General features: G+C 44.2%; 1 protein-coding gene across 1 annotated transcript in view; it reads right to left on the reverse strand.

The window, feature by feature from the left end:
• The window catches only part of DOCK2 (dedicator of cytokinesis 2), a 373,091-nt gene that overhangs the window by 197,110 nt on the left and 149,528 nt on the right, over nt 1–26,453 (reverse strand). Inside the window, exon 27 of the mRNA XM_080676536.1 lies at nt 9,586–9,681. Within this exon, the coding sequence (XP_080532662.1) occupies nt 9,586–9,681 (96 nt within the window). The remainder of the gene's footprint in view (nt 1–9,585; nt 9,682–26,453) is intronic.

Here is a 26,453-nt window from a genome sequence, read left to right on the forward strand (position 1 = left end):
AACAGACGCCAAAAGGCACTGAGATGTTTGGAGGTAATTTCATTAGGATGATGACATACTGGCCAGGCATTTCCTAATACTCACTGTTCAATTCCCAAACTCAGTCTCTGCCTCTCCCTCTCTGGGTGCTGACCTCAGGGGCCCTGGGTGGCTCGTGGAAGCTCAGCTCAGGTACCAGCTTCTCCAGAGCCTGAGCTCACCTCCCCAGCACAACCTCAAGGCATGAGCTGCTGAGCCACATGTGACACATCAGGGCAGCAGCGGCTTCAGAATGTGTGTTATCTTGGAGCGCTCTCTCCTTGTGGCCAAGGTCTGCTCCATTGGAGGATGCAGCTGCTGTTGTAACACATTTTGGAACCTCTATCTCTTCTTACTTCCCTCATCTGGGGTTCATCATCTAACAGAAGAAAGGTTTGGAGAATGAAGCTGGCCCTGATGTCCCAGCTCTCAAACACTGTCTAAAAGAATTATACCACACACGGCTAGTAAAGTATTTGGGAATTTTATATTTAAAAGGTCCTTGAGGGAAAGCCTGACGTGAAACAAATCTTTCCTCATCTTGTTTTCTAAGTCAGAATTCTTTTAAAGCTAGACATTAATTTGGACTTAGAATTAGTTTGTTCTTTCCACTAACTCACTCCCATAGCTACCTGCCTGGCCCAGGGCCAATGGACAGGACCCTCAAAGATAATAGGACACAGCCCCTTTCCTGAAGGACCTAAGTCTAGCATGGCACATAGATAGGCAGAGAGACAACCCCATTACGACATGGCAATGCTGTAATTGAAAAATGGACAAAGAACAATGAGGTCACAAGAAAAATGACCTTGAGCAATGAGAGGAGGTTTCACAGAGCAGGAGAGAAGGCAGAAAATGCTGCTCCCTCTTAGAATCCCCTAGTCCTTCCTTTCCACCTACTCAAATGTGTCATGGCCTTCAAGAAGGAGACCCAGTCCCTTAAAGTCCACCTTGGTAACTGACTCCTGCCAACATGTGCTATGGGTCCCTTGGAAGTTGAGATACTAATCCATATTTTGCATATACCTTTTAGGCCAAGTACTCTTTGATACACAAGTACCCAAATCCTTATTATAGCAAAGCTTTCCCGTCCCCCATCCTCCCCCCGCCCCCCAGGACATAAGCACCATCCACATTTCCATATCAGTTAACAACCAGGTTCCCCCAAGCTCATTATGCCACCTTTTGGCTACCACCCAATTTCAGGTCTCCTATATAATGTTTTTTTTTCCCCTTTCTAAACCTGATTTCCCTCTAACACACACACACACACACACACACACACACACACACACACACACACACACACTTGCATGGCTGAACAAACTACTAACTCTTCGGAATTTTCTCAAATTCATTTCATCTCAGGAAACCACTGCCCCATCAGGTATAGTGAAATGATTAAGATGTCAGTTTCGCATGCTGCAGACCTGGGTTGGAACTCTAGCTGCCTCCTTCCCAGGCATGTGATGCTGGGCAAGAGGCTTAAACTCTCTGATTGCTGTCTCTTCTTTGACAGGAGATTTTAATGATGGTCAACCTCCCAGATTCTCAGCCATGGGACCACTGATGCTTTCTCATCAATAAAGTTTTCCTCGAAAAGACCACATTGACTACAGTGTGAAGAACTCGAAGGGGACAAGAAGATGTAGCAATGACAGCCACGAAAGACAGTCATAGCCAAGCTGGGTCCGTGGCACTGGTGGTGGTGAGGAGCATTGGTTTTGAGAGGCCTTTTGGCCTGGAATAGACAGAACCTGGAGATACCTGATGTGGAAGGAGGAGACTCTCTTTCTCTTCAAGACCCATCAGAATCTCCATGTCTCCATTCCAGCTCTGTCTTCTTTATTAACCCCGCTATTTCCTAAGTGCCAATGCTCAAGTACACAAGAAGTTCTTGCTCCCATTTTATAGGTTTTTTTGTGGTTCATTTTCCAGAATTGAGGAGATTGATCCTAAAGATATCATTGTCATAAACCCACTAAAAATTCTGTGCCATTGTATAGGTTTCTGGAAGTTTCCACATAGGTTATCCAATTACATTCCATGGTCTGGGCAGGGCAGCAATTGGCTTTAAGGTAGCTCATTGGTACTTATTTAAAATGTTCGATGCCTGGAGAATGAAATTAATGGGTATTAATAGTATAGAATTGTGTAAAACAGTGTGCTGTTTAAGAGCAGGAACTCCGGAAACTACTGCCTGGGTTCAAACCTAGTTCTTCCATTCACAAGTTGTGTGATAATCAGCAAGTTATATACCCTCTCCTGTGCCTCAGTTATCTCATATGTAAAATATGAGCACCTGATGCAGGTTAAGAGAGCTACTTAAAGTGCTTAGTGCTCTGCCTGAAATAGGATATTTGCTCAATAAGTGATAGTTTTATCATATATGCTGGTTTTTAAAGAAGTGTTGGGTTATTGAGTGAAGGTCAAGAGTCAATCAACCATTTCCAGCCGGGAACCCCACCTCCTCAGGTCCTAGCTATCCTCACACCCGTTCTCCAGGGGCCAGGGGTGGGTGGAGTTGGCACTCCCTGTCTTTCTGTGGCCTCTGCACAGGTTTCCTGGAGTCTGTGGGCTCACAGTATGGCAGAGAATGGCCACATAGGTGGCCCATTTGCCATTTGGAAAGTGAAGGCAGAGCTTTGTGGCCTTGGCTCTCTGAAGACCCAGGTATTCTCTGGAGTCTTCGGTGCTAGTGTGGGTGAAGCCATGAAGAATGGGGTGGTTTCTACTATTATTTTTTTCCTTTTGGAACAAACTGCTCTGAATTTCTGGAGCTGGCATGATGCCAAGTGTATTTACCTTTATTTAATCACTCAATAGATTCTCTGTGAAAACAAGGGTAATTAGGCCTAAAATATATCACCCAGAGGCTTATTTTAACTACCAGAAATAAAAGCTAGATCCCCAATTCCAACAAAATTACCAGATCATTTCCCTTCTAACACCTTCTGGCAATGTTTACCTTCCCTGGTGGATTCTCCCAATGCGGTTGTCTGTCCCCAGCACCAGGGAGTCCAGAGACAGGGGACAGCCTTATCCAGAGCTGCCAGCAGTGAGTAGCCTTGGTCAGGAGGGCTTCCCTGAGACTGCCACCTGCACAAACAAGCCTGGCATGTTTCCTGACCCTGCTCCAAGGCCTATGGAACAGCACCACACACCCCCCATGGTTTACATCCCACCTTGCGGTTAGCTATGTGACTTTGGCCACAATGCTCAGTCTATTCTCCTGAATAATAAGAGATGATGACAATTACCTGGGAGGGCTCAAAGATGTGCTCAATCACATGGTGGGGATCTTCAGTCAAACTTCCTTTTTGTATTTTAACATACTTTGTATTTTGTAGGTTTGCAATCAACTCAGTAATAAACCACTGTGTCAGTTTCATTGGCAGCATGTTCACTTTCTTTGGGCACATAAAGTCAGGGTGCATCTTACATTTGATAAAATATGACCTGTGGTACATAGGAACCATTCTCTGACAAAACTGTGTGTTTTTTTTAGTGTCTTCTGCTCTTAAATTACAGCCTTCTTAAAGGAACCAAGACTATGTGGAAGAGAATAAGAGAATATAGGTTATAAAAGGCCTTTTGGACTGGACCAGAAAAGCACCAGTGGTTTGAGTCTATACATAATTGTGCAAGTGTCTTGCAATACCTCGTGTTTCTCCAATCTTATGCTCATGACAGACATCACTAATCAATTCAGCACTTCTTCCCACTGAGCCAAAATGCAGCCTCTGAATCTTTCTCAATGCAGTACTATAGGTAGTTAATACCAATCCACCAGAGTTGGTACATGAAGCCACATCTATTTTCTGTCCCTCACTCAGAAGCTTGGGAGATAGGGAAAGAAAATGGGCATTGGCCAAGTCAAGAAACACAGTTGCATGAAAAACATCTCAACAATGACAGAGTCCATTGCTCAGAAGTCAAGGTCTAGAGCTATGAAAGCAGCATAAAGTCACAGGGCCAACCCTCTGCCAAACGAGTGTGGGGACTCTCCTATGCTCCCTCACCCAGAATATCCTTCTACCAAGCCATGCTGCCTTTCTCTGCATCGAAGTCAAACTCTCTGCTTACATAAGTAAACAGATTAGATTCTGGCAACGAGAGGAAGAGAGGGCAGCAGCCATGTAAAAGTCCTTCTGTTTTGCAAAATTTCCTTTTGCTCATTTGTCACCATAAACACCTCATTGTTCAGGCAGGCATTCTACAGAACAAAGCAGGAACAGTTATTTCCAGCAAACGATAATTACACTGTGCTCTGTGCAAGAAGCAATCATCCTAGCCCTATGGTTCCTGTACGTTTAATAGCCAACACCTTTCCTAGCAATGTTCCCACTTCCATAAATAAGGGGGAAAAAGTCACTATTTAATCCCATAATGACATGAGAGAAACCAGCCGCCCCATGCCTGATCAAGGCCTCCTTGGGATTTCAGAAGTACCAGACATATCGGGTGTTTGCCATAAATATTGGTTGTTTAATATTCCCAGGCAATGGAAGGTAACCAATAAAAATCATATCTGGAAAATTAAAAGTGACGGTTGGAATGGGGATCTCTCCTCCTTGTCAAATTCCAATTTGGAGTTAAATTGGGGCTTTCAGTGCTAAGACAGGGACCCTTGACCTCTGAGTAATTACTTTCCAACATCATTTTCTTTAATTTGGAGGTGAGAGTTCAATTCTAAGAATTGCTGGGTATGCCCATTTTGTGAACATGAAGCTACTTCTTAAGAAAAGCCTGTTTATTGCTTCCTCCTCGATCAGGACATCCCTCCTCCTAGTGAGGCGTGCTTGCTGCCCAGCTGAGTTCCCCTCGCTCAGCACTCTCAGCATTGTAATTACACCAGCAAACTCAGGGGTCATTGAGACTGACTCAGCTCCAGCTCCAAACCTCTGCAAGGTTCCTGGAATCAGCCCAGGGGGCAGGGCAAGTCTGAGCAGGAGGTTCCTTACACTGCTGCCCCTGCCCGAGAAGTGGGCTGCTCCCCACATTTAGAAAAAGCATTTGTTGAAGGAGGAGAAAGGGTCTGAACTAAGGGAAAAGCACATAGAAAATCATGAAGGTCTGCTTCAGCACAGCGTTTGGGGGAGTAGTTCACTCATTCATAACTTGAACACACATTTGTTGAATACCTACCGTACACCAGGCACCCTGCTGGGTATTGAGGGTGAGAAGGAGTAAAACATGCCCCTGGCCCTCAAGGGAGTCTGCAGAATGTAGGGGGCATGAGCCACAAAAACAGAAAATCACCTTGCAATGGACCAAATACAATGATCCAATGACTGAGAGTGACAGGGGCTCTGAGAGCCAATGGGAGACCAGTGAGGGTGGGACTGGGGCCAGAGGTGCTGAAAACAGCAGCACTTAGTGGGTGATTAGCAGTGGCAGGTGAGTGGGAGGGAGGGTCATAAACTGAGTGAATTTGAGGCACTTGAGAGATTTCCCACTGGAAGAGGTCATGGTTTTCTTGAGGTCACAGACCATAGTTAACTCACTTCTGAGGCTTTGTGCTGAGTACATAAGAAGTTCTCACAAAATATTAAATGGGTAAATAAATGAATATTGTGTATAAAGAACCACCAGTGCAGAGGCTTCTTGCGTATCATCTCATTTAATTCTCACAGCAACTCCATAAAAAAGGTCTATTATTATCCCATTCTATGGATAGAGCCTGGCCTCCAAAGTCTCAGGTATGAGAGAGAAGCCAAGTAGGGCAAGTTCACAGATTACAGTGACTCAAAAAAAAAAGAGAGAGAGAGAGAGAGAGAGAGAGAGAGAGAGAGAGAGAGAGAGAGAGAGAGAAAGAGAGGCAGAGCACATGGAAACATGCTCAAAATCATTAGTCATCATGGAAATGCAAATTTAAACCACAATGAGACACAACCAGGATCATTATAAATCCACTAGAATTGTTATAATCCCAAGGACTGACAATACTAAATGTAGATAATGTCGATATATAGATAATGTAGATCATTTAGATAATCTAGAACCCTCACACATCGCTGGTGGGAATGTAAAATGGTACAGGCACTATGGAAAAGTTTGGCATTTCCTTACAAAGTTAGACATACACTTCCCACATCCCCCAACAATTCCGCTCCTAGGTTTCTACCCAAGAGGAATTAAATTATTACATACAAATGTTCATACAAAATCTGTGTATGTGTTCATAGCAGCACTATATACAATAGCTAAAAGTTGGAAGTAATTAAAATGTCTATCAAGTAGTAAATGGGTAAACGAAATGTGGTATTTTCACACAATGTACTGCTATTCAGCAATAAGAAGGAATTAAGTAGTTTCACATCCTAAAATATAAATGAACCTCAAAATACTATTCCAAGAAAAAAAAGTCCAGACACAAAAGACATATGTGAAATTTCCAGAAAAGGCAAATCAAAAGAGCTAGGCAGTAGATAAATGGTTGCTTAGGGCTGGGGGTGGGGACTAGGCGTGGATAGGAAGTGACTGCAAATGGAACTTTGGGGGATGGAGGTAGTGTTCTAAACTGAATTATGGTGATGACTGCACAAGTGCATTTTTACTAAGACTAATCATTCAATTTTCAAGTCTGTAAATTATACTTCAATGAAACTTTTCTATAAAAAAAAAAGGAAGAGAGCTGTATGATTCAGAACAGTGGTTCTCAACCTTTCTAATGCCGTGACCCTTTAATACAGTTCCTCATGTTGTGGTGACCCCCAACCATAAAATTAATTTCATTGCTACTTCATAACTGTAATTTTGCTACTGTTATGAATTGTAATGTAAATATCTGTGTTTTCCGATGGTCTTAGGCGACCCTGCTAGCGGTTCTCAACCTGTGAGTTGGTGAGATAGTTGGGACAGCTTCATAAGAGAACACATTTGTGCTGGACCTGGAAGACTCAGGGAGGGTTTCAACAGAGAGAAACGGCACATAAAGGCCTTCCAGACAAAGAAAGCAGCATGAAAGCGAATGTGCCAGGCATGTCTGGGCAGTACCCACACAGCCAATTTGGATGGAGAAAAAGAAATGAAAATGAAAAATTTGGTTGCTGCCAGATGACAGAAGTGGAGACGGGGCAGACGAATGCATTTATGACTTAATTTGGTTGACAGTGGGGAGCCACTGAACATTCTAGAGTAGGGCAGTGTCCTGGCAAAGCTGAACGGGGCAGCAGTGAGAATTGTGTGCAGAAAGGGTGAGCGATCAGGGCAGAGCATCAGATAAAAAGCTCAGAGAACTGGCTGTAGCGAATGAGGGCCAAAAGATGGCCACCTGCCTATGTCGTTAATGCAAAGAGACAGAGAAACGCATTGTACCCGATAGAAATAACAGACCCCATTCTTTGGTGCCTTCTATGATCCAGGCACTGTCTTCTGTTTTCTTTTTTAAAAACCTGAGGATATTTTTCCATTGAGTTTTAGAGAGAGTGGAAGAGAGAAGGAAGACAGAGAGAAATATTGATGTGAGAGAAACACATCGATTGGTTGCCTCCCGCATGCCCCTGACCAGGGCCCGGGCTAGGGAGGATCCTGCAACCAAGGTACATGCCCCTGACCAGAATTGAACCCAGGACCCTTTGATCTACAGTCTGACGCTCTATCCACTAAGCCAATGATACAGGGCTATGATCCAGGCACTGTTTTAAAGAATCATTTGTGAAGGAGAGAGAGTGTGAAGAGCCTGTGATGTATGAAATAAACCACATGGGTTGGCTCCAAAGAAAAGGAATAAAGATTAGAGGACTCATAAACTGCTTATCTCAGGTGTGCTATGGAAACCACAGATATGGAAGCTTGTAGCTGAATAAGAAATGGTGATACTGCTAAGGTGAAAGGATAGTAAGTGAGACAAATGACAGAGACCAAGTCATGTAGCTCTCTGCCCCAGGAAGGCAGGGGTGCCTGGCACTGCTGGCCCTTTTTCTGATGCCCCACGCCATGAAATGTGCATTAATATATACTAAGTACACATGCTTTGACATGAGTGGACAGAATGGATGGGTATGAGGAAGATTGTTACTCTCTATTGCTTCTAGGGAACAAGTCCTTGCCTATCTAATCCTATCTAATAAAGAGCTAATATGCTAACGACCTTCCGGACGAAGCCAGTGGGGCTGCAAGGGCCGAGCCCCTTGCATGAATTTCGTGCATCGGGCCTCTAGTGTTAGAATAACACTCAGCACCTACTGGTTTGTGTCCATGAAGCAAGATCATAGTCTATCCACAATCAACATCCACTTTTAATTACCTGTCAATACTTAAGTATCAGGACATTTCACATAAAGTTTCTAGATTTTCAGCTTCTCTTGAGATGCTGGGAATTCTAGAAACTATAGGACCCAATCCCACATGGTTTAATCAGAGCTGAGTAGTACTTGTCCTCTTTAAACATTAAGGTCCCTGCATGGAACACTCATTCATTCACTCAATCATTCAACAAGTATTTATTGCACACCCACTACATGCCAGGCACTGTTGCAGGGTCTGGAGATACGAATGTACAAATCAGACAGTTACTTACATTTCTAGAGCTCATATTCTCACCAGGAGAGCCCGACAATAAGCAAATAAATAAAGGTATACATATATTTTTTTCATGTGATAATTACTAAACAACTTAAAAAAGAGTAAGGTGTAGAGATTGAAAGAAGATAGAGAGAGGTGGCAGGTCCTATAGACAGAGCAGTCAGCAGGGAAGCCTCTCTGAGTAGGTGACACTGAGCCAAAATCTGATTAATATGATGTCAGCAGCCCTTAGACTTGAGATACAGATGGGCCAAGCCAAGGAAATGGCAAATGGAATAATGCTTTATATGTGGGAGGAACACAGAAAGGAATGAGCGAGGTGGGGAGGGCATTTCAGGCCCCAGCGACGGTTTAAATGTTACTCTGAGTGAGATGGGAAAGCACTGGTGAGTTTGAGCAAGAGAGTGACATATTTATATTCATAATTGGTCCCTGTAAGCATTAGTTTTTGGCCCTTGGCTTAGAGCATGGTGGACAAAGGTTAAAGGGTTGGAGATGGGCTCTGTGTCTGGAGAGAAAGAACAATCAGACTATGAGGTAGGAATCTCCTGATCTATGGAACATAGAGTTTGTGCAGAAGAATAACCCAAAACTTATCAGTGACCTTGAATTAAGCAACTCTAAGGGAAGAGTTAACACATAAGGAAGCCACTTAGAAAACCAAGCTCATGGGACCCGGAGACTGGGCCCTGCTTGACTCTAGGCCAGAAGTAAAGTTCCTGGTGAACGTGAGCGTGGAGCGCTCTGCTCAGCCTGCTCACAAAGAGCTTCTCTCACTTCTCCCTCTTCACCAGTGACATTCCCTCCCCACTGCCACACTCAACTCGCTAGAGAAGTCCCAAGTCTTGTTTTATTTCCGCAACTTGATTTAACTCATATGTTCTCCCAGCTCAGATAGGAAAAAAATCATCTGACCCTTGCACTCCCGAACAAAGCAGTGGTCGGCGCTTGGTGTTCAAAATGATCTGGTGTTCCAGAAACTCCATCCCCTGACCATGAACAGTGGGAAACGTTTGACAAGAGGAAGGATTTACTCACAATCAGTGGGTGATCCCGCCCCATCGTGATGACCATCCGGTTCACCGTGCGAAGCAACTGGACCATGATCTCTTGGATGTGGTGGTAGGTAAAGGCCTGTAACACAGTCAGAGACATCTGTGTGACAACCGAGACATTGAGTCTGCACACCTCTTCCAAAGAATATGCAACAGTGATCAGACATGGTGATCACCAAGATCACCACCACCAGCAGCACTAGTACCATCATCACCATCATTATCATCATCATCTTCATCACCATCATCACTGTTGTTGTCATATCTCCATCACCGTCACCACCAGGCACTGGACACCAGGAATTCCACTAACCATCTTAAATATACGTTAGTAATTAAGAGCTTAAGATCTGGAATCAGAAACTTTTGATTTAGAATACTAACTGGGTCAAGAATTCTTGTGCTACCTGGGCTGAGTTACTTCTCTGCACCTTGGTTTCTTCACCTGTGTGACAGTCGGGATCTAACCTGGGATGAGGACAGAGTGTGATGCAGGGGAGTGGTTATACAGGTGATGAAGGAGTGGAGACACAAACAAGATAACCTAGAGATCAGCAACAGCAGGGCGCCACTATCCCCCTGGGCCAGAAGGACAGATAGAGGAGCCAGTGGTGCAGGAGCCCGGGACTGGGGTTATGTGATGGGAACTGTAAGCATGGGGTGCTTGTGCAGTAGAAGCTGGATGATCTACTTTAGGGGAATCATGGTGAGCCAGGTTGTGACCTTTATGGGGTTCTGCCCACTTTAAATATAGGTCTCTGAGCCTCCTTGTCAATACTTTTTGAGCATTTGCTGTGGTAGGCAAGGGTTTTGTGCATTTTGCGCATGCTGAGCTCCTGCACAGAGTATCATCCGTGCATACCTGGGAGGGTGGTCATGGCCAAGTGGTGAGGCCCTGGGATTTTAAATTCAGCATCTCTGGGTCTGGACACAACTCTGCACTTGCACCATGTGACCTTGCTTATCACTTATTTCTCTGTGCCTCAACTCTCTCATCTACAAAATGTAGACGGGTTTCCCATCCGTCTTTCAAGGTTGATGTGAACATGAAAATAGCATGTGCAATTCTGGAAAAATGAGCACGCCTCATTCCACGGCAGGAGAATCTGTGGGTCCAAGATGGAGCCTGGGCATCAGTAATTCATAAATTCTGTGCAGCGCATTCTGATGGCTGAGAACCACGACACGACACACTGTGGAGCTCCGGAGACAGCCTGGGGTTTGAAGCAACCTGTGTCTCCAGGACCTTGGCAGAGCCTGACAGAAGAAAGGGCTAAATAAATGGTGGCTGAAAGGTGGATGGCCCCTCATACTTCTTCATAAGCACCTTATGAAACGTAGCTGCTTTCCATTTAAGTGTGGTTTGTCTCTTAATATAACCAGTGAAAGGAAAATAGATAGATTTGTAGTAAGAAAAAGAACAAAGATGTGCTTATTAAAAACCCTCCTTCCTTCCTAACAGGCTTTCAATGACTCCAAAGATGAGTGGCCCAGAGATTCCTTTCTCTCTCTCTCTCTCTCTCTCTCTCTCTCTCTCTCTCTCTCTCTCTCTCTCTCTCTCTCTCTCTCTCTCTCTCTTCCCCACCCTCACTCCTTCTGCACTAATCCCCACTCTCCAGCCCTGGGGAGCTTCCCAGTAGAACTGCTGCCACCAGAGCTTCCATCCAAGCATTTATTTTACAGAAACAAGTGCTCACGATCCATCAGGTGCCAGTGTCTTGTTGGATCTGAGCCATGTCCCCACCCAGCCCTTTCCTCATATCACGGCTTCCTCCTGATGCTCAGGGGCAAGGGAGAGAACATCTACCTTTAATTCAGGCTGCAGGTGAGACTCTCATGACTATCCTTTATGAACGCAAGCCTCTTTTCTGACTTTCAATCTCCAATATTTGATATAAATGCAATGCTCATGGTAATAAAAATGTTTAACATGTTTGAATGCTTACTAAATGCCTGGCACCCTACTAAATAAGACCTCATTTCACAACAAGATGGGCAATACTATGATCTTCATTGTTTAGATGAGAAGACTGAAGCCCAGAGAGGTTAAGTAACTTGCCCAGGGCCACCCAGCTAAAAAGCCAAAGGAAAAAGATTCAAACCCAGCAGTCTGGCCGCAGAGCCTGCTCCTTGCCCACACTCACCCAGGTGGGCTGGAACAGGAACATAGATCTCTGGTTGCTACGTTGGGGCCTCATCAGCCTCTTTGCATCTGTGAGGATGGAGAGCCCCCACCCTCCATCTTGAAGTATTATTGCCTTCAGTAACTTCTGATCTTGTCTTTCCCTTTTAGAAAATCTTTGGTGCTAGATATTCATTACTCTCTTGTCCTCCCTGCATTTTGCAATTTCATCAATCTGAGCCCACTGCCAATTCATATAATGGTTTCCATTTGATGCCCCCCTCTCCCCCGCACCAGGATTACATCTCTCTCTTCCTTTACCAACAGAGATAATAAAACCCATTTCTCTTGCTTCTTTTAAGTAGCCGTTCATACAAAGCGCAGCAATTAGACTGCTCAGGAAGTTTGGTATTCAAAAGTGGAAAACCGTCCAATTTATTTCCTTTCACTTTAGGTCCCAATAGGACAGGTAGTGTGGCAGAGTGTTCTGGGATCTGACGGACTTGACTTTGGATCTCAATACTGCTAATTTGAGCTGGTGACCTAGGACAAATTACTTTTCTTCCCTGAGTTTTAGTTTCTGTATTTATAAAAGGTGGCAAACAATAGAAGCCCGAAGTGCTGGTTTGAAGAATAAATAAAGGAATGCAGGTAAAGCCCTCGCTGCCCAGGGCGGACACATAGTAGGCCCTCAGTAAGTGGCGGCTGCAACTCCTATCCCCCTTGATCTGCAGTGCATTCCGGCCAAGCTTGCAGATTCCCAGCACGCAGCAGCAAGTGCAATAAAAGGCAATGCATAATCTAAACTCTGGATAATATCGAGATGTCGCCCAAAGAATGTATAGCGTGCATGCAAATGGAAAACTTTCAAGATGATAAACCTGTGCTAAGCAGTAAAAATGCAGCCACAAATCACCCACTGTTAATTGCTCCGCTGCCAGGCAAGTGGAGGAATCTCTGCGGAAGTGTCTTCCGGGCTCGACCTAAACGGTGGCTTGTAATTGAAATGACAAAGTCAGTCTTCCCATTATAGCCCTGGCAAAGAATCAATCCATCCAACCTAAACACACTGCAAATTGTAGCGGATTTTTTTTTTTTAATAATTATAAGCTGTGTGTGATATCTGGAAGGAACTTGGGGTCCTTTCTTTAATCTTACCCATAAGCCCAATACATAACATAGTAAAAAGAGGGATGACATAAGTCAGTCAGGAAAAGCTAAGAACCATATGATTTCACTCCTCTGTGAGATATAAAACTGAAACTCACAGACACAAACAACAGTATGGTGGTTACCAGAGGGAAGGGAGCAGGGGAGTCGGGGGAGAAAGGGGGCCAGGTATTTTTTTAAAGGAAGGAAGGAAGGAAGGAAGGAGGGAGGGAGGGAGGGTGGGGGGAGGGAGGGAAGGAAGGAAGGGGAAAAAGAAGGGAGGGAGGAAACTGAAGAAGGGTGGGTAGGTGGCTGGGGGGACAACCCCTGTCTTCTTGGCTCACCCTGGGCCCTATGCCAGCCCTCGGACTTTGTAGAATGCAATTCAAAATTATTAATTTCCCACAGCATTTCCAGAATAATAATAGAGCATACCATATATGAGATGATTTTAGGAAATAACATACAGACACAGCATTTCACAACATGGAGTCAAATTCTGTAAAAGATGTCCCCTATTTTCATTTTTCTTTCAACCCTTTTGATGATACCAAGTAGAAAATAACCCCTTTGGTGCTACTATGTCTTTAACACCTGCCTATTCATGCAAAACAACCAGGGGAGGCCTGGGATCAGAGCTGACAGACAACAGCATCTTCTTAGAACCTAATAACATTGTTGCATGATGTCTAAATATAGCAAGTGTTCAGGAAAAGACCCAAAACCTGAAAATAAAGCAAAATAAGGATTTTGTAAATTTTTAATAGGGTGTTTCTGAGAAGCCCAACTCGGGGAGTCCTCTTACTCTCTTGGGAAATGTAATTCTGTTTCAGCATCCACAACTGAGTAGAAAGCAGAGATATTAGAGCTCCGTAAAGCCAGAGGCTCCCTTGTAGAACAGTGATAAAGTGTGATATTTTCTAGTTTGCTAAAGGTTATAGCTCCGTTGGTCTGTAAAAATTTTACGTATCTTATATCTAAGCCCAACTCAATATAAGCATCTCCTCTCCCCAAATTCAAGAATCCTAAACACTTTTGAACTAGCTATTTCTTTGGTCAGCTTTCCCCCAGGTTAATAAATAAAACTTTGAAATGTGCTTACTATCTAACTACGTAAGATGATATTCTTAATCATTTGAAAATTCCACTTTTACACAAGTGATGCTGACTACTTAATGGTGGTAATGTTATTTTTTTTAATCAAAGTTACAAACGTGTATAGTTTAGAAACACTGTCTGATGTTCATCATTAAAAAAAAAAAAAAAAAGAACCCCCCCCCCAAAAAAAAACAGCCCAGCTAGTGTGGCTCAATGGTTGAGCATCGACCTATGAACCAGGAGGTCACGGTTCGATTCCCAGCCAGGGCATATGCCTGGGTTGTGGGCTCCATCCCCAGTGTGGGGCGTGCAGAAGGCAGCAGATCAATGATTCTCTCTCATCATTGATGTTTCTATCTCTCTCTCCCTCACCCTTTCTTTATAAAATCAATAAAAATATTTAAAACAAAAACAAAAACACCAGTTCTTCATGTCCCCCTACCAGAGGATGATCTTTATTTCTTTCAGCATATGTAGCTGTTATTTTAGTACTTATAGTCATGTGGCCTGCGTAGGCCTTGTGGTCCGGGAGCCTCTCTGCAGGGTGATCTGGTTGAGATGGTTAGTTGGAGCGACTCCAATACCCACATATATACCAGGCTTTCTTCTGGGGCCGCTTGGATTCCGCAGACAAGACTCCTCTGATCTCTTGCCTGAAGGCTGAGAGCCTGGCTGCCAGCATCGGGAGCTAAGGGGGAGGAAAGTGCCGGAGGCCACGGCTTCTAAGATGCACACTTTGATTAAAACCTTGTTTGGAGTAGGGTATTGCTGCCCTCCACTGCGCCTAATGTCGCCTAGTCCCGACGGCCTGTACTGTATCCTCTTTGTAAAATAATGCCCCCCCACCTCCCCATGACTCAGCTGCCCAGACAGGCTGCTTCTTACCACACTTGCGACTGATCCTCCCTGTTTGCGCTCCTCTCCCTCACCCCCACCTCCAAGGGCCCTGCTACCACCATTTCCTGTAACTTGGGGGGAATCTTTGCCGTAGATTAGATGAGACGTCAGCTTTCCCCACTGCTGGCTTATGAATCACTCTTCCCAGGTCTGCTAAATCAGTTAGTATTTTTCCATATGTTATCTACCTTCCTTTTACAAAACTCCCTTTACTTTTTCTTTTTAGTAGATTTTCCAGAGGGAGCAAAATATGAGACTCTGTTTCATCTATTAACTTTACAGGGATTCCTACCCTAAATGTCATGGTTAAATGTTTGTAACGTAACCCTTACTTTACAGAAAGCCACACATCGGCTTTGAGAAGGGGCTGGCCTGGGTCACATGACCAGTGACAGGTGATGCCATCGGAGCTAGCATGAAAAACCAGCCCTGCTGGGCAGTGGCTCCCGCACCTAGCACACGGGCAACCTTGGGCCTTGTGTTCATGCCAAGGACAACCCCAGCTACTCTGCCTACTTTGTCTTTAGGCCTTTTTAGTACCAAGATGAAGATCACAAGGTCACAACTACTGAGTTAAATCCAAAGACCTTTTCTTTCTAACAACAGAGACACAATGCACAGTCTGGCCGTGGAAACTGCTGCTGCCCAGAGCTACCACTGTCTTTCTCTGCTCTGTGCTCCTACGGAAGGGGTCCTTTCAACTTCCTTTTCATTTGGAAGGCACCGGAAACACTCCCTACAAAGAAAATAATCTCACTTTCAAAGGATAGGAACATTATCCTCTAAAGCACAGTCACCTTCTCCTTCTACGAGTTCTAGGTCTAAGGCTGTTTTCTCCCCTCCTGTGTGACTGGCTTCTCTCCGGAAAGACTTGATTAATTGCAGGACAGTTCATTGGGTAAAGGAGGCAACAGAGGCGGCGGGGACCCAGAGCGGCAGTGGGCGAGGTCAGTGGAGCTGAGCGGTGGTTTTGCTGTGCCCCATCACCTCCCCATCTCCTACCCTCCAGGCCGCTCCCCACTTCCCAGGCAGGACGTGGGTGAGGCCTCATGTGGCCATGAGTGTCTGAACCCCAGGGGTTCACCTTCTCCAGGAGGGAGAGTTTGTGTCAGTGGTAGAAGACAAAAAAAGGAAGAAAAGGTGGGCTTCTCATTCTGACACTGCTGTTACCGGACAATCTCGAGGTGATACTATATGCTAAGAACTATGCATATAGACCTGACAAGTGTAATCTCACTTAATGAAAAAACAATAACATTGAAGCCCCAGAAGTGAAATATGAGCATCAGAGAGAGGATGAGTAACTTGCCCAGGAATTATCCACTCATGGGTGGCCAAGCCTGAATTCAAGCTCAGTTCTGTCTAATCCCATGCTCTTTCCATGACACAGAGTGTGGGGAGATGCCAAGAAGAGTGAGTGCTTTGGGCTCTCTATGGCCTCTGTTGCAACATTTCTCAGTGTTATGAAAATAGAGTCTCTCCTCGCGCTGAGACGACAGAGCCAACACTAACTGTGCTCCTTCCCTAGGTTAACCAGACTTACCTTCCCGAACCTCAGTTTCTTCACCTCTAAACTGGGCATAATGGCACCCACAATATCAGAATTGTTTTGAGAATCTGTAGCTAGTTCTGACACTGACCGCTAATATTTTCTGAGCTTTTACTCCATGTTAAGTACACTTCTAAGCACTTGGCATATATTAACCTAAGGAATTCTACAAGCACCTATGAAATGAGGGAAATCCTTCTATTATCCCAGATTTGCAGCTGTGGTTGGGATCATGCACCAGGTATGAACACTGATCCTAGTTCCGGCCCAGGGAGGCCTGTCTGACCCCCAGGTCCAGGCTTACAGCTGCCCGTGTTTTAAGATCACGGAGATGAATGCATGTGGCAGGACTTTGAGATGATAAATCTTTCTGCAAATTTGCCCAAAGTAAACAGCGAGGCAAACGTTTGTGTGCACAGCTGTTGATAGCATATTGTTTTATTTATAATATCGAAATGCAGCAAGCAAGATAAATGTCCCCCAATCAGGGATCCCATTATATAAATGACAGCTTATCCACTCAGTGGAATAGGAAAAGGCAGATATTCTTGATCTGAAAAGATATTCTTAATATATCCAGTAAAAAGAAACCACAGGCTCCCATGTGTAATATAATCCCATTTATGTTTTTGAAAAAATATTTTCCTGTGTCCAAAAATCTGGAAAAATGCATGGCAAGACATTAACAATGGCCTCTCTGAGCAGGGGGAAGAGGCAGAGATGTGAGGTTAAAGGGATAACTTTATTTGCTATGGTTTGTTGGAAATTTTCACAATAATCACTTACGATAATTAAGAGAATAGACCTGTTTCCCAATGGGAAGAAGATGAGTCAGTCAATATACCTAAGAAACCACACTCACAGGGACTGGGTGGATGCATTCCAGGGACTGTAGTGGTGCCCTGCAGGTAGCCCTGGGGGGGGCGTGTCTGTCCCATGCTGGACGGCCACAGGACCCTTGGTGCTCATGGATAAAGTGCTGTTGTCAACTGAGAGAAGCATTACAAGTAACATGGTTTAACACCTTTTTAAAAGGCAGAACTATGAAATATCGTATTCCATTTATCAAATGCTTTTAAGTTCCATTTGCAGGTGGAAAAAAAAAAATCTACTTAAAGCAACCAGGAAAAAAAAAGAAACACATAACAAAACTATTGCCTCCAACAAAAAATATCCAATTGTGCTTAGAGACAAATGTTTCTTTTATTCAGATCCTATTAAGTTGCTTGTGGGGCTTTTAGTAAAATACACTGGAACCTCCAACCTGCAGCCAAGAGCAGAAAAAATGAAACCAAGGTCTGTCAGTCTAACATCTTACTGCCGGTGAATGAAGACTGGCTGGAGCCACTTAGGAGATGTGCCTCAGGGGTGTCTACTTTTGTTCTTCAAAGCAGGAGGGATCTGTGGGACTGTGTAAGGAGAAATGGATAAACAACACAGCTAACATTTGCTGGATTCTTCGTATGTGCCGGCAATGGGCTGCGTGCCTTGTATTTATTATCTCAGTGCATCTTGGGAAAACCCAGGGGATGAGTGTTATTCCATTTTAAGGTGTAAAATAAGATCCATTGTAATTATTATTACCATTCGATATTTTAAGCACTTTAATAGATGACAGATGCTATGCTAAATGCTTTACATGCACCATCTTATTTAATTCCCAGAATTATCATATCCATCTGCTACACTGCTGCTCCCCATGCTACGGAGCAGGAAATTCTGACATTGACTAGTATGTAACTTGTCCAGAGCCATAGGTGATGGAGCTCGGTTTGAACCCATGTCTTCATGGGTGCAGGGCTCATGCACTGTGAACACAGCTATTTACAGCAGCTTTGTATTGTTTGTAATATCCAAATGCACCAAGCAAGATAGATGTCCAAATGTCCCATCAGCAGTGAGCTCCCTTAGGGTTTCCCCTGTAGAAATGGGGCTCTGTGAACTATTTGTAGTATTTCAAGAAGCTTAACAGAAATGGTAGACTCCTCTTCAGTGTTAGCACATCGGCTAATTGCAATGTCAAGATCCCTCGTTTGAATGAAAACAAGATAGGCAGGCATTCTGCTGAACTCTGCTGGTCAGGAAATTATAAATGCTACTTATATTGTACTAGAGGCCCGATGCACGAAGTTCATCAAGGGGCTTGGCCATCGCAGCTGCAGTGGCTTGCCTCAGCCCTCACAGCCCCGGCTTCATCCGGAAGGTCGTCCACAAGTTTGTTCGGCTGTCCGGTCTAATTAGCATATTATGCTTTTATTATTATAGATTAATTTTTAATTATGTAAACAAATTACTTAACATTTAATACATGCTGCTTGCTTGGGAAACAATATATTTTAAAGCATGCATCCATGGGCCTATAAGAAATAGTGGTGAAAACTCCCTATTGGTAAAAACCTTTGCTACCATTTATACCTCCCTGCCCAACTTCCCAATGACCTTCTTCCACCCTCCATTACTGCCCTCCTCTCTCTCCCCTGTTCCACTGGCGGGCTAGTTTCTCCTCTGTTTCCTCCTACTTTATGCCTCTGCTTCATCACCAGCCTTCAACCCCAGTCCCGGGATGGCTTCAGCCACAGGCACAGAAGGTGCCGCTAAGGACCAGCATGATACTCTGCCACCCCAAATTATTTCCCAAATATACCTCCACGTGTTTACTGATATTTAAACTCCCATGGATAGAATGTCATTTTTCAACTCAGGTTAATTCCCTAGAGATGCTGAGAGGAGGGGATGGAATCAGAATGGAGAATCTGGAAACTCCTAGGCATAGACTTCCTCAATGGTACTGGCAACAGAGCTTGACTCCACACTAATGCTAAGGGCTTGCTAGACAGGAGAAGAGAGGAATAAAAAGTTACACAACCTTCTACACTCCTTACCACAGTGAAAATACCCCTAATCACTCCAGAGAAAAAAACAGAAATCTGCAGCTCATTGGATGATAACTGACCTAGATTCCTCAGCAGGGTCTCCCCATATCAACACTCAATTGCCCTCCCCCCCCCCCTCCCGCCTTTTTTTTAGAAAAAGGACTCTTTCCCCACAGATTCCTTCTAAGCCAGCCAGGCACAAATCTAAGTTCAGAGACAGGTCTCATGAACATCCCGGGATCCTGGGTCTCAGCCAGAATTCAGAGCCTGCTCTCCCTGATAAGCCTGCTTAGGCAAAAATTATGCCCAAAACTTTAGAAACATTACCACCAACAGGAGGCTTTAAGATATCACCCTCAAACCTCCTTCTAGTTGTTGGGAAGAGGTGGAGAAAGTAGGCCAATCTTAATCACAAGAGAGTTGGCCAGAAAAGAGCAATAAATCTGAGGGATGAATGTGTAACCTCTGATCTACGTGTGCAGTTACACAGCCTCAATGTTGTTTTTCAGTTCAGGATGGATATAACTAAACCCTCCCCAGAAACCCATCTCTATGAAAAGCAAGCAATGGAGGTGCGTGCCCCTCTCCATGTGCTGACAAAATCACTGCCTCCTAGAACAAGACCATTTCTTCTCATCTTGCAAAGTATGATCTCTTCTCTCTCAATCTCACTTTCTCCCTCTCTCTCTGTCCCCCCATCAACCCCCACACTGTGAGTCTCTACTTTAATGCTGATAAAGCACGTGTGATTTTCTCCACCCTTCCCTAATTGTAATGATGATTTCAACAAATGTTTACTAAAGTCCTATCATATGTCTAACATTGATATCATCCTCACCTCACTCTTTCTGGAACGTTTGGGTTGTGGGCTCCCTCCTCCCCAACTCACTCTCTCTCTCTCTCTCTCTCTCTCTCTCTCTCCAACCTCTGTATATCTCAAATAAATTTGGGAGAGGGAGAACTAGTTTATTTTTCTGATTTATTCCAAATTGTCCAATATGACATATAGTTTCTGGTGACCTTTCTAGATGAAAAGAACATGGCCAGCTTATTTCCCGGTCTCCATAGTATACTCAGAGCCCCCACTCTGAAGCCCGGGGGCTGGTCCTTCCCTAATCAGCTGCAAGCAGGACAGTCTTCCCTCTGAATGTTCAGCCCCTTTATGTTCTCAGCCAGTGAGAACCCACCTAATTGGTTAGTGTAACCAGTTCACCCTGAGCCACATCTACGTGTGTAAGCCTAGCCACACACTGAGCTTCCTTCCAGTAAGAGCACAGCATCTAAAAGAAGTCTTCTGCTCCCAGTGTTACTAGTCGGAGGTCAATCTAGAGCCTTGGGAAGCTGCCTGAACAGCTGGTTGCTGCTCCTTTCCCAACCCCTGCCCTACCAACAATGAGATGACCAGGTTAGTGTTCATTATAAATCAGTATCTGCTCCAGTGGTTCACGACCATGGCTGCATCTTTAGGATTACCTTGGGACTTTCTACATGCACCCCAGGGAGACCATTCACTGTGTTGTCCTGAGTGCTGGGGATTCAGGGACAGAGAAAGCCCAGGCCCTGCTGGCAATGGTGCCTGGGGAGGACCACACAGTAAGGAAAGGGCCACACAGTGTTCTCCCAGAGCACTGAGGATGCTCAGAAAAGACACAAAGAACCCAACTCGGGGCGGGGGGGGGGAGGGGAGGAATCTGGGAAGATGTCCTGAGAAAGGCACTGTCAGAAGTAACTGGGAGGAACGTGTACCTGCTGTGTCCTTTGCTATAATAAAGAAGGCTTTCTAATAGGATGCTTTTCTCTAATAAGAGTGCAGGCTAATAACACCCAACTCAGCCTTATATGTTCTTCCTACCAAGCTCTTTCCCTCGGTCTGTGTCAGTCTGGCCCTGCTCCCATTGAGTCTTGGATTCCCATTTGCTCCCTAGATTTCTGATTATAATCTTCTCCCAGTCACGATGTCTTCATGAAGCAGAACCCACTGCCTCTTAGACTGCAGTCTGCTTGCTGAGGGAGTTCAGTCCTTTGGGTCTGATGAGGTTTTGTTTCTTCCAGGCCCTAACCCAGCCAGTCTTGGTCAACTCGTCCTTCCCACACAAAGCAACCAGAATGCCTTTGCAAATAGGTAGTTACCTGTGTCTGAGATGCCCCTTTCCCCAGTCGCCTGCCAATCTCCTACTCAGTAGTCAAAAAACCCAGTTCAGTCATCACCTTTGGGAACCCTTTCCTGACTCATCACTCAAAATCCCCACCTCACCTTAGGCAGGGCTGGTGGTTCTTCGTTTTGAGTCTTCACACAATTCTATTCATATTTCTTGGAAGTAGGGGACCACATCTTTCAATGTTTAATGTCCAAAGGGTAGCATCTGCTTGACACAGAGTAAGTACTAAGCACATGAACAAATATGGGAAATGAATGTGTTCATGGGTAGATGGATGGATAGATATATGAATGTAAGGATGGATAGGTAGGTGGATAGATGGATGAATAGACAGATGGATGAAAGGATGGATGGATGGATGGATGGATGGATGGATGGATGGATGGATGGATGGTTAGACAGACAGATGAAAGGATGGATGAATGGGTGAATGATATTGCCTAAATTAACTTTATATATTATCAATTCAGAGTCTGATACAAAATAAAAAATGTGCTAAATTATCTATTCTCAAAAAGCAAAGATGCTGGTGATATATGTACCATCACCTTCTCTTCTTTTACCCTACAACTAAGAAGACAAAGTATTGGCACTAATCTTCCTGAATAGTGTTCAAGCAGATAAATAATTAATCCCCTGGGGGTGCTTATTTGAGAAGATTACAACTTCTCCTCTCCAACCTTCCCTGAGTCATGGCATTCTTTGCTTCCAGACATGAAAGCATCCCTCTGTTCCCTAAAGACTGGCTCTATTTACAGAAAAAAAAATTCTCCACTTTCCACAGAGGTGGCTTCCGGACTTTGCTCCTTGGATTTCTAGTTCCTGTCCATGAGGTTCTTTGAGGCATATCTGTCCTTTATTACCTATTATAGTCATAGTGATGCTTGGGGAGGGGCATAAAATAAAATACTAGCTTTGCATTCATTTTTATATTTCTGATCCCGTACAAAAATGCATAGTATAAATTACAATGTCTAAAAAAATCAACTATCTCTCAGATTATACCTCTAAATTATGCAGAGCATTCTTTAAAAACATTCATTATTTATTGCACAAACATCACCAAAAACAAAGATGAGATAATATACCCATCAGTCCAACCCTGCAACACATCTGACTTCTCATTCATTTATGATTCCTTCAAGTCCTAATATGTGCAAAAGACAATTTGTGTCCTCCTCTTTCCAGTTAACAGGGCATAAGCATTTTGGGCAAAACTCTGTTTTTATATGTCCTTTGAGGATGGGTAGGAGAAAGGTTTAGATTTAGACAGATTGAATTTTGCCTCTGCCACTAATGTGCTCCATAGCTAAACCTATTTATTTAAACTCCTGTAAGCCTCAGTTTGTTCATAGGCAACCTGAGCATGATAACAATTTGCTCCCTGGATTATGGCAAAAATTAATGAACAGAAGTATATAAAGTGCTTTACACAGTGATTGACTTATAGCAAGTGTTCATTAATGTGTGACTCACAAATAACAGTAATATGTCTTAAACCTGGATCTGTTTTGAATTAGAATATAAAGTATGCATGAATAATTAAGATAAAACACAAAACTGAATTCAATTTGGGCTCCACCCCTAGAACATTGAGAGGTTATAGTCACTCACCTGAAGTGAGTGATACTTAGGTAAAAAAAAAAAAAAAACAAAGTTGAAAATAAGAGAAACCCAGCATCAGTCTTTCACAGATATGCCTAAGTCACCTGCCTCAGATCACACAGACTGTCAGGACTAGAGTTGGAAACAGAAGTTCTCTAAAGCTGCGAAAAGGCTCTCAGACCAAATATCACCTTCTCTGTCACCACCGCCTCAGCCAATACAGCGTGAAAAGCAGACATGACTAATAAATCAATACTTATGGGATTACATTGGGGCAAGAAGAAAGGGAAGAGGAAATATATATTAAGTATCAATACAAAAGTCATGATGAACAAAATATTATGCAGAGGTAAGCTGAGGCTCAGAGAGGCCATGTTACTTCCCCAAGATCACACAGCTCATTCGCAGCGAAGGTGGAATTCGAACCCATGTCTGTGGGCCTCCAAAGTTCATAATCTTTCAATTTAACTCAATGAAAGTCAACACACTTTTTGTGCCAGGTACTGTGTTAGGATATAGCAGTGAACAAGAGAGATGTAGTCCTCACACTCATGGGACTTATTTTCTAGATAAGGGAACCGATAGTTTGAAGGTGAGCAAAGTGTGATGAGTGTCAGGTAAGGTGAAGGACCTACAATGTTCAGAAACTATTCATGAAAAGAGGACAGGTAACCGTGAGCCTCTGCTCTCTGTCCCAGAGTTCCTTTACACTCTGTTTTAAACATGCTCACACAGACTGACCACCGTCATTGTGTGGCATTATTTCTGCAGGAAAATGTGTGCTGAATTCTAAATTGGTGTGGAAACAATTTGGGAGCACAACAATATATGCTTTGTATATGATGTTTAATGCAACAGCAACAGATTTGCCTTTCTCATTAGGGTCTGCTGAGTATAAAAAAAATAAAATTAGTGTCAGTGTGTATTTGAGAAAGTAGAATAACTGAGGATGAGAGGATCAGTCAAAACACAAAGATTAATTATTGAGCATCTGCTCAGACTTCGGCACTACGCCCAGGCAGCGTGGAAGTAGAGGAGAGATAGAAGACTGGATCAGTCCCATCCTCAGAGGGCCTATAAACTAGAAGTAGGATACCCACATAAGAGCATGCCCAGGAAATGATAGGCTATGACAGAATTCCAAGAGGCTGGGGTGGACACACATCTGTGGAATGCACTAGGTCAGTGGTCGGCAAACTCATTAGTCAACAGAGCGGCAAACCGTGGCTCTTGAGCTGCATGTGGCTCACGAGCCGCAGTTTGCTGACCACTGCACTAGGTGTTTGAGAGATAAGGGGAATCGACCCAGGCTTCAAAAGACAGCGATGATCTGAATAGTCAGAGCTCCTGGTGGCAGTGGGAAGAGTGTTAACCATGGAGAAAGGCACAGGACAAGGTGGGCCCTGAAAAATGAATAGACCATTGAGGCCAAGCACCGGAGTTGAGGAACACTGAGAATTAAGACCTCGGAGGTAGTTTTGAATGAATGAGCATTTTGTCTTAATCACCTTCGCATCCATGATGCCCAGAATGGTGCCTGACAAACCGTAGGCGCTCAGATAATGTTTTGTGAGACGGAAAGACATTGCCTTAGTTGAAAAGAAAAATAGCAAAATAATAGAAACAGTGCTGGCCCTGTTTCAACATATGCCAGACATGCCTAAATGACAAGAACAGATGTAACTGCAGATAATTAAGCGCTAAATTCTATATAAAACCAAAAATTTTCAGACTGCATCTGGGAGATTGATAAGATAGGGCAGAAGGAATCTGGGATGATTTCTTAATGGGAGGGGAAGTTGGGTTGGGTCTATCAGGAAAGGCAAAGTCTGGCTCTCAGGAGTCACAATTCGGGTGGGTGAGACAAATAGCATAAACCTGCAACTCCATCACCTAGAAAACAATAGGAAGTAATGCGAGTAGCTTCATTAAATAATTTGGCAAGTGTGCCCAGCTCGTGTGGCTCAGTGGTTGAGCATCAACCCATGAACTAAGAGGTCACAGTTTGATTTCTGGTCAGGGCACATGCCCAGGTTGTGGGCTTGATCCCCAATAGGGGGCGTGCAGGAGGCAGCAGGTCAGTGATTCTCTCTCATCATTGATGTTTCTATCCCTTCCTCCTTTCTTCTCTGAAATCAATAAAAACATATTTTAAAAATAATAATAATTTGGCAAGGGAAATGAAATAGATTGGTGGGCTAGATTCAGGTCATGGACCTGTAATTGGGGGCCCTCAGAACAACCACTAAATGCCCTCCAGATTGAGGAACCAGGTAAATGACAAAGAAAGAGGAAAGGATGAGGGTTGGTGGGGCAGTGAGAGACTGGTCTACCTGGAACGCAGCCTACACTGAAGACAGTAGGAAAGGTGGGTGGAGAGGAAAGCTAAGTTGAGAGTGAATTCCAGTGGAAGAAAGGGCATTCATTAGAGACTGAAAGACAGCTTTAGCATGTTGTTTGGAGAAACCGGGCTGGAATTAAACATTTCATTTTCTAACCTGTGCTGCCAAGTCAGTTGTTTATGCCTGCGGCTAATATTATCTGAACTCTCTCTGAGAAAATGTCCATTCTAGAACTCTTGGGTTGTTTTCTGGAAACTTTTCTGGTACAGTCCCTGGTTGTTGCCCCCGGATTGCGTGTGGCAGCTGCGGCACTACAGACAGAGCCGTGGATCAAAGGCATCTTTAAAAAGCAAGCACTTCCTTTCCCACTCACCATGCTTCTCTTAAAGATTTACATTTAGACCAGTTGGGCAAATCAAAGTTATAGTTCCCTCAGTAACTGTAACCTGGACCAAACATAGCTGCATTTTTCTGCTGCTGAGCGGGTTTTTAACTCACGCTGCCAACTGTGAATGGGGAGATTTAATTCAGACATTATGTAGGAAATGCTTTTTGGAAAGCAAGTGGCTAGCCCAGGGAAGGTTCAGTGTAAATGGCTGTTCCTTTCAACTCATGCTTTTATGCAGGGATTCCCTGCAGACAGCAACCTTCATCAGCATCCTTTCGAGGTGAACCAAAAAGCACCTCTCCACGCCTGCCAGCTGCCACGCTCGCGCATTCACGCGCAGAGCCCAGCTTTGTTACCACAGGTGCTGTATTGGCAAGAGGCACTACACGGAGCCAGCACTAAGGGGAGAGATCAAGGCTCTTGCCCATGGGACAAAATGTAAGAGGCATCCCAAGAACTCAATAATCCAGACAAATCCAACTTAATGTCACCGTTTAAAGCAGGAGTGGGCAAACTTTCTGACTCGAGGGCCACAATGGGTTCTTAAACTGGACCGGAGGGCCGGAACAAAAGCATGGATGGAGTGTTTGTGTGAACTAATATAAATGCAAAGTAAAGGAGCGGAGGGGAGAGCAAGAGAACCGGATAGAACAGCCGGATCCGGCCCGC

This window comes from Plecotus auritus (assembly GCF_963455305.1).
Source record: "Plecotus auritus genome assembly, chromosome: 6".
NCBI classification, from domain to species: domain Eukaryota; kingdom Metazoa; phylum Chordata; class Mammalia; order Chiroptera; family Vespertilionidae; genus Plecotus; species Plecotus auritus.